Source organism: Paroedura picta, chromosome 13, assembly GCF_049243985.1.
Source record: "Paroedura picta isolate Pp20150507F chromosome 13, Ppicta_v3.0, whole genome shotgun sequence".
NCBI classification, from domain to species: Eukaryota; Metazoa; Chordata; class Lepidosauria; order Squamata; family Gekkonidae; genus Paroedura; species Paroedura picta.
Genome location: NC_135381.1, coordinates 26,049,822 through 26,064,001, shown reverse-complemented (window position 1 = coordinate 26,064,001; position 14,180 = coordinate 26,049,822). Strand labels below are relative to the sequence as shown.

Here is a 14,180-nt window from a genome sequence, read left to right as displayed (position 1 = left end):
GGGGCCATACAGGCCATCTAGTCCAACCCCTGCTCAACGCAGTTCCCTTTCTCCAGAGCATCTCCAAAAAACCCTTTAGTCTCAGAAAAACTTTGACTAATAGGAGGGCATTTTGGGCCGGAATAAGATGCAACACACCATTGTTGGGTATAAACAAGGCCACAGCTTCATTACCTCCCCATGGGAGTATTGGCACAGCATGGGAGAGGGAGCCTGACCTAGCAGCCAGCAAATTCTATCAACACCCCCACGGAGTCAAGAGGCACCCTGGAGAACTGCACCGTTCCCCACTGGGAGAACAGATCCCCTTGCCTACTGAACTCCGCTGCTAAGGGAAGCCATCTGTGTGGGGGAGCAAACTGGGTGCAAACCAAAGTTGGCTGCCCACAGTCCACCCAGCAAAATGAGACCCTGGCCTCCCCCACTGGGTCGGCCATGCTCATTTATGTGCTACCTCTTATGGAGGCCCCACACAACAGGGAATCCAATCATACACCAGACTCTCTGCCAACAGGCTCTATCCTATGCAAACCCACAGCTGTGATGAAATATTAGCCAATGAACATACACCTCAAATATGGCCACAAGGCGGTTTCCACGTCAACTAAGTGGAAGGATAGTTGCTTCGTGGTATGCTGGGGTGAAGAGGGCACAAGCTGCAAATGTGGCACCTTTACAGGTGCCACGGGTCCTGCCTGCCCCCATGTGTGCTGCATGTGTGCAGCACACTCCACAAAAGGGTCATTGGGCCAGCCCTCCTAAGTGTCAACCAGTGGCTGCGGTAAGTCTTTGCCACATTTGTCAGTTGTTCCTTTCACATCCCCTCCTATATGGATAACTATTCTCTGTGCATGTCTTAAAATTTTCCCCTTTCTACAGTGTTCTTTAGAAATACCACAAAATGCCAGTCTTGTTCATACTTTCTCCATGCATAACCTGAAGGCACCAGGGGGAGTATCGTGGTGGCAAATTCCATTCCCAGCTCCACACATGGCACAGAGCCATATTAATATACAACATCTGACCATTATACCAAATCAAGAAACCTTGATTCTTTAGCTAACTCTGGATAGGACCATTTTTTTCAAACCATCCAAAGAAGAATCCAGGATATTGATCTCCAGATAATTTATTCTGGTGCAGGGGGGCCATGTTCTCCATGAGCTCTTGGTCTAGTCTATACCCCAAACTCTATGGCTCATTATTTTTCGAACCTTATAATACCTTTGAATCATAGAGCGTTTATGTTATCCAGACTAAATGTATTTCCCTCCACAATGGTTGAAGGCAGGTATAAGAGAATTCCCTGCAATGAAAGAATTTGCAGGTATTGCCATACAGAACCAGACTCAATTTTATTTTGCCATGTGAGATGTATAACCACCAACATTCTAGGGCAGAGTCTGCACTTACTTTTTTATTCCATTGTCAATCCTGTTGAATTCAGATCGATTTGAACTTGGGTCTTCCTCTCCCCCCCCCCTCCCCATTGAAACAGGAAAGTGTTCTGTGCGTGGTTAGGATAGTTCATAAGGTGGACGAGAGGAGCCAAGCCTCTTTCTTTCTTTTCTTGAAGGGGGTGGGGGAGAGAATCGAAGAAGGCAGAGGAGGGAGAAAAAAATCCAAGACCAACAGAAGTTGAGAGAAATTAGGGGCTTCTCCTTTAAGGCAAGCTTGTCATATGGTCACCTTTGGCCAATCAGGGAGTCTCTACCACGGAGGTTCAAAACGGCCTGCTTTCTCAATCCAAATCTTGAAATATTGAGCATTAAAAGCACTCTAAGATATTGCACAATAAAGGTAGGGTCACTCTGGATCAATCCTTCTTGCTGCAGAAGGAAAATTTTAAATAGCCCAAAATCAAAATGGAAACCGCATTCTGTGTAGACAGCAGTTGACTAAATCGACCTGGGATTGGAATAAAAGCTCCGTACAGTTTACACCTAGGTCTCTTGAATTGCTGCTTACTGATAACTGCTCAGAGACCACTGAACGGGTAGCCAAGTTCTTATCTATAGCTATGACCCATAGGGTAAAGCAGTAAACATCACTGGCTTTATCTTTTTGTACTTTCTGCTCCCTTGTCTGCTGTAATTTTTATAGTTTTATAGATCTGTATCACAGAACTAATTTGTATGCTGCTTTATATTTTGAATGCCATTAAAGGTTTTAAATTGTATTAATATACAACATATCCTAATTATACACTGTATTATACACTGATATATCAGTATACACTGATATACAACAACTTGGTTGTGTATATTCAACTAGAAACCTTGTCTTTTGCAGAGCTGCACAGGCAGATTTTTGTGCAAAGGGCTTTTTGCCCACTTTCAGAATGTGAGACAGCTAGAGGCATAGACCGCAGGTACAATTCACCAAACATGGAAAGTGGGCAGGAGAACCCTTGTGATAATTCCACACAATAGTCTGTTTGCTCTGGGGCTTGGTCCATTAGATCTAAACTATCCTCTTGGGCTTGCTAGCTCCGAAGCGTATCTATAAGGGACAAGTGCCCCTTATAACAAGACACATCAATTGCCAATATTTTGGGGGTGGAAATCTCTGTATCTTGTCCCCCTTCCACAGCTTCACATACACAACTTCTCTAGTCGCTTCGGAAGAGGAGGCTGCTTTACTGATATGATTTATGTGCACTGAATCATAAGAATATAAGAAGAGCCATACTGGACTGGACCAGTAGCCCATATAGTCCAGCATACTGTGTCACACAGTGGCCAATGAAAATGGCATGGATTCACATTGTTGTCTTCTAGTACTGTTATTCAGAGGTTTGCTGATGATGGAGGTTCCCTTGATACTCAGCATGACTAGTATCTATTGATGGACCTATACTCCATCTCAAGAATCCACTTGATCATTGCATGATAATATATTCCCTCTTGCATCAATCAGTCCCTGGGCTGAGCCTACTTCTAATCCAGTTAAAGCAGACAGGATGCTTTAAAAGTCTTCAGATGTCCAGAAACGTAAGAAGTAATGAGCACTTCAGGATGTCAGAAATGCCAGGCTTCTCCATATATTTTAGCACATTGAGAGCCAGTTTGGTGTAGTGGTTAGGAGGGCAGACTTCTAATCTGGCATGCCGGGTTTGATTCCTCACTCCCCCACATGCAGCCAGCTGGGTGACCTTGGGCGCGCCACGGTTCTGATAAAGCTGTTCTGACCGAGCAGTGTTATCAGGGCTCTCTCAGCCTCACCCATCTCACAGGGGTGTCTGTTGTAGGGAGAGGAAAGGGAAGGCAACAGTAAGCCACTTTACGCCGCCTTCGGGAAGAGAAAAGTGGCATATAAGAACCAACTCTTCTTCTTCTTCTTCTTCTTCTTCTTCTTCTTCTTCTTCTTCTTCTTCTTCTTCTTCTTCTTCTTCTTCTTCTTCTTCTTCTTCTCCTCCTCCTCCTCCTTCTCCTTCTCCTTCTCCTTCTCCTTCTCCTTCTCCTTCTCCTTCTCCTTCTCCTTCTCCTTCTTCTTCATTATACTAATTATTGTATAGGTTTATTGCCTAAATTTCCCACCCTGGTTTTCCTCTTTCACACCTCCCCCCTCCCCCACTTGTCTTCACCTGGCTCTGGGAGTGCAGACAAATGTCCTTGGGTACCCTTTTGATAGCCAGGATGTTTAGGCTTTGAAGATCTCTCACGATTTCTTAGGTTCTCATAAGAGAGAATTGAAGGTGGGGATGTATGCTGAACCTGTATTGCCTTGCCTCAGTTCTAACAAGGAAGTGTTTTGGTTAACTTGCTTGGTTTCAATAAATTCTGATCTTCTGCACCAAGTCAAAGATTCGTGTGTGGGCAATCTGCAGGAACCTCACATAGGAGTAATGAGCACTGATACGCAGATGTTTTATTCAATGAAACTCAGTTCCAAGAAAATATTTTCAGGATTGCAGCCAGAGGCAATAATTATGGTCCACTGAATTATACCAGCATCACAGAGGAAGAAAATGGGAGTCTTAGCTTTGGGGAAAATGGATTTCATCAGGATGTCTAATGAAAATTTATGTCTATTATTGAAGCTGTAGCTATATTGGTGCTGGGCAACTGAAACTGGAGAAGACCTATAATTAGGCTGCAAATATTAACAGGTTTTCAGCATGTGTGATTGATCTGTGTGTGCCCTCAATTGTTTTTTGCATCTATGTTTATATTTAATTCTGTTTTTGCACTGTTGACCAAAAAGGGACATGGCAAGAAGAACATGCGTATTATAATTTTCTGTGAATCATTTTTTTATTTCTTTAATTTATATGCTGCTGCACCCAATACTAGCTGGCCCATGGTGGCTCACAAAATAAAAACAAGACAATAAATTGACCCTAAAAAACCCTTTCCACCTTCCCTGTCCCTGCCACTCCAAACCCCACAACTCCCATACCAGCCAACCGAACTACCCTATGAGCCCAGAAGACGTAATTGGAAGGTGGCAGCCTTAAATAATAGCAGGCACAGAGTGCCAAAGGAGTGCTGGAGGAAGTGGCAGATCTTCTGGCTTTAATTGCTAGACATTAAATATGGCTTTCTGTCTGTTTCTCTGGGGAGGAAATGAAAGCCATTTGCTTGTAAATCTGCACAAGCAATTTGTCCTGCATGGCACCACATAGTGGTTTTTGCTGGATCCATTAGCCTTTTGGTATCTAGAATGCAAAGCAGAAAAAAAATTACGAATTCATGCCCCCCTATTTCTTATCCAGGGACTTCAGGAAGATAAGCTTTCTCCAGAACAATACACAAACTCAGTGGAATAATTTATTAAGAATTTTACCGGGCCTCAATTTCCTTTTCTTTCTGATAATTACAAAATGCCACATACATTTTTGTACTGCATACGTTTGGCCTTATGAGTCAAGAAGATGGGGTACCAACAATTTACAAAATGATCATATAGACCTATAGACATGTAGCAGTGGCTACATGCAGCTGGCCATGATCCTATTTTTGTCAATCTGCACAACCAGTCTGCATGTGGGATGAGTTCCACCTGGAACACCCCTACAATGTGCTCTTTCTTCGGCAGGCTCTTCTTCCAACTGGTGTCCCTATCTTCCAATGGAAGGAGAGTCGAAAGAAGTAAGTAGAGCAGGACTTTTCCTAGTCCTCCTCTCTGTCAGGGGGCGCGGGTGAAGGGGGAGGAGACTGTCTAGCCAGTTTGTCTTGTATGCTCAATATCTAGCCCATCAGGCTTCTGTAAGAAGAAAAATTCCATTACCACTTGAAAAAATTTCTTTGTCAGACTCATAAAAAAAATAGCAAAAGTGGCCCAGTATGGATACTCTTAGGGGTCATTTTCAGACAAACTAAGGCAATTGGATGGAAGGCGCCAGCCGGCCCAATTCTCACACCAGGAAAATCGCCCAATTCAGTGGCATTCCTTTTTTATGAAATCCTAAGTCAATCCCAGGAGACTCTGGCTGGCCCAATTTTGAATACATCTTATAATATATGGAAATACATTTGGGACACTTCTGGGCTAGAGACTTAAACTGGCTTTAATCATTGTCTCTCACTTGGGAGGCGCATTGTAGGAGGGAGAAGCTTTGCATCCGTAACAGAAACTCCATCACTCTCTCCAAGCAATGTCTCTCAGAACTCCTAGGAGCTCATTATGGACAGTTCAATGTGCATAAAAATATACATTTGAAGGGTAGGCCTGTCCTAAGACAGTAAGTACCAAAACTCTGTAATCTAGACAGGGGAGATTGTTTGTGAGTAACAGGAAAAACAAGTCATATTTTTTTTCATTGTGCATATATTGAATGGATGAAGAATAGGACAATGACTTGTCCTTAAGGTCTGTTTATGTGAAAAACAGGATGGGGCATATGTCATTGGGTCCCTGTGAAGAGTGCCTCCCACACTGGGCAAGGAGATGAGATCAGCTCATAAAAGTATCTTCCCATAATACTGTCTGCATATAGGTTGCCAAGCAATTCCTCCTTGAGCACATCTTCATAGTAAACTTGCATACTTTGAAACCTCTTGGTCATCTTATGTGTGGTTCTAGAATCACCAGTGCACATTATTTGAGCTGACTTCTATTGCTGTATAATCTGGGCTAAGTGTTGTCTGTACAAAGAAATGTCAAATCAAAATTGTGAAAAAGAAAACCCAGCCACCCCTCAAAGGATTAAAGTCTAGGCCAGGGGTAGTCCAACTGCGGCCCTCCAGGGGTAGTCAAACTGCGTTCGCTGGCAGGGGCTCCTGGGAATTGTAGTCCATGGCCATCTGGAGGGCCGCAGTTGGACTACCCCTGCACTAGTCTGTTTTGTGGAGGGGGCAAAGGAGGAAAGAGAGCTACAAGCTCCAGGCCCTGCTGCAGGTGGCAGCTCAAAGCTTTGAATGGGCAGGGTGAGGTAATCTTTGCCCGTTGCCTGTGAGACCCCTTCCTTTGCTTGTCTTCCTGGGAAAACCACTTGAGCTAGAAGGGATGAAATGTGTATAGTACCCAGGATGCCACATGGCCTGGCTGGCTCTATAGTTCAGTCAGGCCTAGCTTCCTTAAGCAAGCAGATGTCCTAAACTTGTTTCTGGGTTGTTCCTCTTCAGAACCAAACATATCGCTAATTGCACCTTTATCCAAGAGGATATTAGATGTTGGGATGAAGGGCAGGCTAGTTTTCTTTGTGCAGGGAATTTTGGTGCCAACAAAAGTATTGAATTGTGAAAGCTTTCACCTTTAGTTTGAGGAGGTGAAGCCCCAAAACAGGGTTACTGCCTGTTCTGCTGATTTGTAAGGAGCACACTCTGAGCATTGTTGTGTTGTGTAACATAAGCAAGGACTTCTGAAAATTAAGGCAAAAGATGGAGAATTCTGATGGATCTGACTGTAAATCGGGTATAGATCCAGTGACTGAGAAGTCATCCTCTCCTGCCCTAAATCTGAAAAAAAAATGTTTTCCATAGTTACCTTATGATTAATAGGGATATAGAGATGATTGACCAGGGTTCTTCCTAGGGATTTGCCTATCTTGCTGTTTAGAGTCCAGTGTTTATCTCCTGTGTATCAGAGATGTAGAATCAAATGCAAAACATATGTAGATTTCTATGTTAAACTAGCAAACTGTGAGGTTTCCTTGTCCTACTTTAATCGTGAGGCTAATTTATGTTGTACAGTATATCTCTCTTTTATTGTCTTTTCTCTTTATGATTTATAGCTTACCTTGAAGATCTCACAAGATGCGTAGAGCAAAGCCGAAGACTCATTATTGTACTAACTCCGGATTATGTCCTCAGGAGGGGTTGGAGTATTTTTGAGATGGAAAACAAGCTCCACAACATGCTAGTCAGTGGAGAAATCAAAGTGATTTTCATAGAGTGTCCTGAATCAAAAGGGAAAGTGAATTACCAGGAAGTGGAATCTTTAAAGCACACCATCAGACTTTTTTCAGTCATTAAGTGGAATGGTCCCAAAAGCAGCAAACTGAATTCTAAGTTTTGGAAGCGCTTGCTGTACGAAATGCCTGTGAAGAAAAAAGAGGCTTTATCCCGGCGTCAAGTCCTCGATTCGGCTGAGCAGGGACTTTTTGGAGATCTCCAGACAGTACCTTCCATTGCTGTGTCAGACACTTCTGCCTCTTTGGCTGCATCACAAGCAGACTTGGGCAATTATCAAGAGGTGGATACTGCACAAACGAGACATTACTGCAGAGGATATGAGTATGACATGCAATCCGCAACCTTGCCGTTAGCTGCCATAAGCAGTAATCACCACACTTACTGCAACATACCCCTGACACTACTCAATGGACAATTGCCTCTTAACAGCAACATGAAAGGTGCTCAAGAATTCCATAGGAACAATTCCTTGTTGCCATTATCAACAAGGGAGCTTGGCTTTACCAGCGATATATGGTAGCAAAAATCAGAGCATTGCAATGCTTGATTATTGATTATGAGTGAGACAGATTCTTAGAGGACCTTGAACCTAAAACATCAGGTGCCAAAACGTTTTGCCAAGTCACAAGCAACTCACTTTTATACTTGAACCTCTTTGTTTATATTTCAAAATTATTAGTGGGAATGGAGGGGCGTAGACTTACTTTTGTAGTTCACAAATAAGTTCATATCTTTTCATGTACAGTTTTAATGCTTCTTTATTACAAAACTATAAGGGGGCATGGGAGAGTATTTTAAAAGAAAGGTTCACAGCCTGATGACAAATTGATATTTAGTGCTGTATATGATAAAGCAAGACTCTTTATATATTAGTACAGAAATATAAGTGGAATTTTTTTTAGAGAGAATGCTAGATAGGAAAGACAATACAATTTGCAGATTTGAAGCACAGCTAGCTACAAATGGAATGATTTTCATCTCAAGGCACACCCAGAGGATCCATGATCAAAAGTGGAATATTTTATCCTGTGAGATTTTCACCAATACATTATTGAATATGGGCAGGTGAACCTCTGTAGTGACTGGCAGCTTTTGTTTTTTTTTCTTCCACTCAGCAGTACTTATGGTTGGAAAAAAGTATATAATTCGCTTGCATACCATTCATAGTTCAGTTATCAGGATCTGTCCTGCTTCTACTTGATGGTTACCATTGTGTTTTTCTTAAGCAAATTCCTGGGAAGTTGACCACATTTAAGGTTCTGTTAATTTTTTTGAAGCTCATCTTATTCTACAAGTTTCTAAGAACTTTCTTTCACATTTTACAATCCAATCAGATTGTCTTCTTGTTAACCAGCGGCTGATTAACTTCTTGACCTTGTAAGATTTGTATTAATGGGTAATGTAACTTTTTTTTTTTGCACAGGGTTATTTATTTATTTATTTTTCAGAGTTAGTGGTATTACATTTTGACAAAGAATGTCTCCCGACAGAAAAAAAAATACAGCAATACTCAGAAGCAAAAGTGCTGAATAACCAATGGTGTGACTTTGCATTGATAATCACCGAAAATTGAAAAGAGAGTTTACTCTCTGTTGGCATAATCCAATAGAAGGTCAATAATCCCATCAATATGGGATTTGATGGCAGGTCTTGCATTCCCTGAATGCCTTGGTTGTTGTTTCTTGTGGTTCCATCCTACAGATTTTAGAAGGGAGCACTCATAGGGTTGCATTAGCCATCTCTCTTTGAGTAATGTGCAAAAATAATCCCTATTTTAACATCAATTGTTACCCAGCAAACACACCATAAATGCCAGAAAACATTCTATTGAGATATTCTTCTACGAGATTTCCTCTGTTTCTGTAAAATATGAAAATGCTGAGCCCTGGCATTTAGGGCTACTCAAAGGTTGGAAAAGATCCCCCAAAGTATGAAAGTGTGCACTTTGCACATGAAGGTCAGAAGCAACATCAGAGATGTCTTCCGTTTACAGACCCTGCCTCTCCCAGGTTTGCACTTGGGCTGTCTAATTCCTGGCGCTAACCCTGCAGCACTAGAGTCACATTGGATGGAACCACAGAGAAGCAGTAAAAACGCTGTTCCCAGAGATAGACTTTCACCATACTGTGCCCAGAATAGTTGTGCCAAGTTGTATCCCTTTTTTACAAATGGCAAACAATCCCAGTAGTTATTTATGTTGTTGGTTATCTAGAGTGCACTTAGAAAGTATTTCGTGATACATCATATATACTTTGAAAAACAACTGCTATCAGAATGAGGCCTGGTTTACAATTGCTTGGGAAAGAATGGTTACTACTTCTTTACCAGTGTGCCAATATGGACACCTGCTACCTATGGAGTTAGGGTAGTCAGCCCACATGGGAACCACCTAATATGTTGCCAGCACAAGAGCTAACCATGGGAACCACACTTGTCAGATATGTTTAAAAAATATTCATTACTACAGCAGCTCCAGAAGAAACAGGAGATGCTGCTCAAAGTAATACACAAACAGGTGCTGGGATTTTCCAGTGACCAAGAGCACATGCATGTTTAGTTTCCCATAGTTTGACGTGCTTAACCATGAGTTGTTGGCTCACCACCTCACTGGGACCAGAATTCAGGGGACAGCCCTTCAGTGGCTGCACTCCTTTCTCTGGAACTGGACACAGATGATGGTGGGAGAGGAATTGTTGCACCCTTACCAACTCCCTTGTGTGGTCCCTCAGGGCATGGTTCTTTCTCCCCACTTTTTAACATCTTTATGCGCCCTCTAGCACAGTTTGTCCAGAGTTATGGGGTGGACTGACACCAGTATGTGGATGACACCCAGCTCTATCTCCTCATGGACAGACACCCCCATTACATTACAAGGAAATGCACTTGCCCATCTTGGCTGGGGCACAGCTTGACATCTTGTCCTTGGTAAAGAATTTGGGTATGATTCTGGATGCCTCTCAGTCAATGGAGGCCCAGGTCATGGGAGTAACCCACACAACATTCTTCTATCTGCATCAGGCAAGGCTACTAGCACCCTACCTGCCACCAGACTGTTGACTACTGTGATCTGTTCAACGGTCACCTCTTGAATTGACTTCTGTAACTTGCTCTATGCTGGTCTGCCCTTGACCTTGATCTGGAAATTCCAACTGGTACAGAATGCAGCTGCTAGGCTCCTCACAAAAATACCCTGGAGAACTTATATCCACCCAGTGCTGAGGCAAGCTTCATCGGTTGCCAGTTCTGGCCTGGATCAAGTTCAAGGTTTTGTTTTTGACCTTCAAGGCCATTCCCAGCTTAGGCCCTGTCTATCTGAGGGACTGCTTGCCCATTTATGCCACCCACAGAACATTTCTCTGCAGGTGTGAATCTCTTGGAGGTCCCTGGCCCTAAGGAAGCACACCTGGCCTCAACCTGGTGGAATTAGCTAAGGGCCCTGATGGAGCTGCCACACTTCCACAGGGCCTGCAAAACAGAGCTCTTCCATCACGTCTTTAGTTGAGGCCAGTGATGTTGCTAGGAATAGCATGGCCCCTCCTTGGACTTATTTTTTACATCGGTATCCTCACCTCTAGGGAGGTCTGCTCAGGGGAGGGATTTTTAGGCCAGCAATCTTCTGTGGTTACTGGGGACTTAGAATCCTGGGTATAATGAGTTTTATCCAAGGAATTTATGGGATGGTTATGTTGTATGCTGCCGCGAATCTTTGGAAAGCGATTGGATATAAGTTTAATAAATAATAATAATAAATAATAGTTGGGCACTGGAGAGCATAACCATTTGTATTGGAAGTGCCCTAAGGAGACATAGAATTCATTGTATGCATTTGCTCTTGGTGCCCAGTATGGAAAGCTAGCCAGATCATCTTTATATCCTGTTCTGATCCTAATGCCAATTTATCATATAAGATAATCATGACTAGTTAGGGATAATAGATTACAGCCATTAGAGAAAGAAACATTTGAGGGGTACATACATAAGAACATGTTAGGCCTGGTAGTTAATGATACACTTTTGAGGTGGTGAGCAGTACTCACATGGCATGATCTTCCCATGCTACAGTTTTGAGAAGTGCTACACATTCACAGGTTTCAAAAAGTCTTGTTTTTCACTTACTTGTTTTGCCTGTAATCCTGCTGTTCTGCTGCTGAGACCAAGGGCATTTCCGCACATTAGTAAAAATAGCGTTATGCCTGTAAAACAGGCTTTTGGACCAGAAAACAGTGGACTTCCGTCCTCCTCACCTTTTTGCTGTCTCGCCTTTGTCTGCCTTTTTTTCGCGCATCTTACCCACCTCACTTCCTGCTGGAAGAGGCAGAAGAGAGCAACACAACTTAACACATTGCACTTCTGCCTGTCAATCAATTCAGGCAACCAATCCCCTTCCTCCATATACTGATGCAGTTTAAAGGTCCCGCAATGTCTGCTAATTTTTTTTTAACCATACTTCTCTGTTGCAATGCCTATGCATAGAATCATAGATGCATGGTGCTTTTGAACACCACCTGTATTGGTTCACAAGTAGGTTTGTGCACAAAGGACCCAATTCAGCTGCTTTGGCTTCGGCACCCATGGAAATCAATGGCATCATAGACTATAAAGGGAATATTGATGTCCCTTTCCCAAGGCCTGGGGGGTGGGGGTTTAAGGTATGTCCTCCAAACTTTCAGGGTAGCTCTGGGAGGCTCTTCCCTAACTCCCCTCCCAATTTCAAAATGATTGGTCCAAGAGGTCCACGTCTAGAGGCTCTCAAAGAGGGTGCCCCTCATTGTAGTCTATGGTGCCATTGGCTTCCATGGGCGCCAAAGCAGCCCTTTGATAAATGAGTATATTAATATCATTCTGATTTGGGGACAGGGGAGAAAACTTTCAAGAGGAGCACTTTGTTGAATTAAATATTCTTTTATTTCTGGTATTGCCTACACACGTGTCCGCCTATTCGTTGCTCCAGGAAGTTCACAATTTTTTAAAAAGTAATTTTCATCCCTGGGAACAAGGGAGAGGGAGGCGGGAGTGAGGGTGGGATGCTGAAGATGACTTTAGCACATTTGAGCCTCCATACCTTCCTTCTGCTGGTTACCTGTTGGTTGCTCTCTGGTTGCTAGCACTTTTTTAGGGTGGTAAATCCACTTTTTCGGATTCCCAGAGAAGCACTTTAAAATGGAGGATGTAGCGAGCTATCAGCGGGCTAGACACTGAATCTGGGCAACATCATGTGAAGGGGCCAGAATATTCAGCTTGCATTTGACCGGTATGATGCGACATTTAAAGGGTGCGGAAATTTCCCAAACATGTACAGATGGTCTCCACCATAATGGTAATTTGTTCTCCCCACAATCAAGATCCTAGTGCAGAATGGTTTCACCCTGCAGCATTCTCTGTGGCTTTATGTCCATTCTTGTCAGAGATGTTCTTGTCCAGATGCCACACAGTAATTGGTGTGATGGGACATTTCTTGGACACTGCTCCAAAGCACTCCCACATTCCAAGAATAATTGACATAGAAGAAGAAAGTGGAAATCAGCCAAATCTTCATTGAAGGAGCTCATCAGAAAGCCACATAAAAAATAGAGCATCAAAACTATTCATACAAACATCTATAAGGTGGGGACATCTCTTATACATAATTTATACACACACACATTAATGTACTCCCTTGGATCATAGAAACAACTCCAGATGTATAATAATCTACAGATGTTCTGTGTTCCTCTGTTGCTACTCTAATGGAATCTTTTATGTCTCTTTCATGTGGTTATTGCTTCTTCTGTTGCTAAGCTAGGTTTATTCTTTACTCCCCATAAATATTTTATATTCCACCAACGCAAACCTTAGCAGACTAGAACAAAATTCGAATTTTGTGGCACCTTTAAGACCAACAAAGTTTTGACTCTGTGTTTAAGCTTTTGGGTGCATGAAAACTTACACCCAGAATTCAACTTTGTTGGCCTGAAAGGTGCCACTTTGTTCTTTTGCTTCAGACCAATACAACTAACCCCACCTGTGGCAGTCTAGAAATACTGTTTTGTTTTGTTTTTATTGATTACACAGTGTAGGACTCTAAATGAGCAACCAAGTTAAATTTTCAAAATGTCAGTTGTTTAATATATTTTTCTAAAGAGATTATTTTACTTCCCTATATATAAAAACACATGTACTTCAAAAGAAAAGAAATGACATTTGCAAAAATTGCACTGCTTTTATAAACTATTCCAAGAATTGTGTTTACACTATCTTCTTTAATGGGAGGAAATGTAGTTTATATAAAAAGCATGAAAATATCTACATATGTTTAAGTGAAATGCTGTACTGTTCATTCATTTCTTGTGTTCCAAAATCAGGTTCATTCACATCAAACTCTGGGTGGAGTTTATAATGAGCATGAAGACATATGCCAGACACTGTTGTTTTTAATTGGAACATGGGTAGAAACACCATGTGGCAAGGCCACCATCTGTCTTTTAGGGCCTCCATGACCATTCTTTGGGGATCATTTGAAAACAACAATCTACCATTCCTCCAAGAAATACTACAATTTTTGTTTGTTTTTATATTTCCGTATTGCTATAGTTTAGTTCTAGCTAAGAAGTCACCACCTACTTTCATCAGAGACTTCAAAGTTGTGTATCATGTACTTCTACAATATATATATATATATATATATATATATATAACTTGGAAATATACTGTGCTCTGCTTTCAAAGATGGGAAGGATTGGATGGGAATTGTTTTCAAAATGGCTTCTAAGCTTACTAGTGGGTCATCAGTACTGTGGACTAGTCACTTAACCACACTGTAATCACTGTTCCCCAAGCATACCA

The 14,180-nt window shown here is 42.2% G+C and overlaps 1 protein-coding gene across 9 annotated transcripts in view; it reads left to right on the top strand.

Annotated features, from left to right (window-relative positions):
• Positions 1–13,633, top strand: part of IL1RAPL2 (interleukin 1 receptor accessory protein like 2) — a 592,622-nt gene extending 578,989 nt beyond the window's left edge. For all 9 annotated transcript variants that reach the window (XM_077308260.1, XM_077308262.1, XM_077308257.1 and 6 more), the window contains one exon: positions 7,178–13,633. In XM_077308260.1, coding sequence (XP_077164375.1) covers positions 7,178–7,878 — 701 coding nt within the window. In that variant the 3' untranslated portion in view covers positions 7,879–13,633. The remainder of the gene's footprint in view (positions 1–7,177) is intronic.
• The last annotated feature ends 547 nt before the right edge of the window (positions 13,634–14,180 follow it).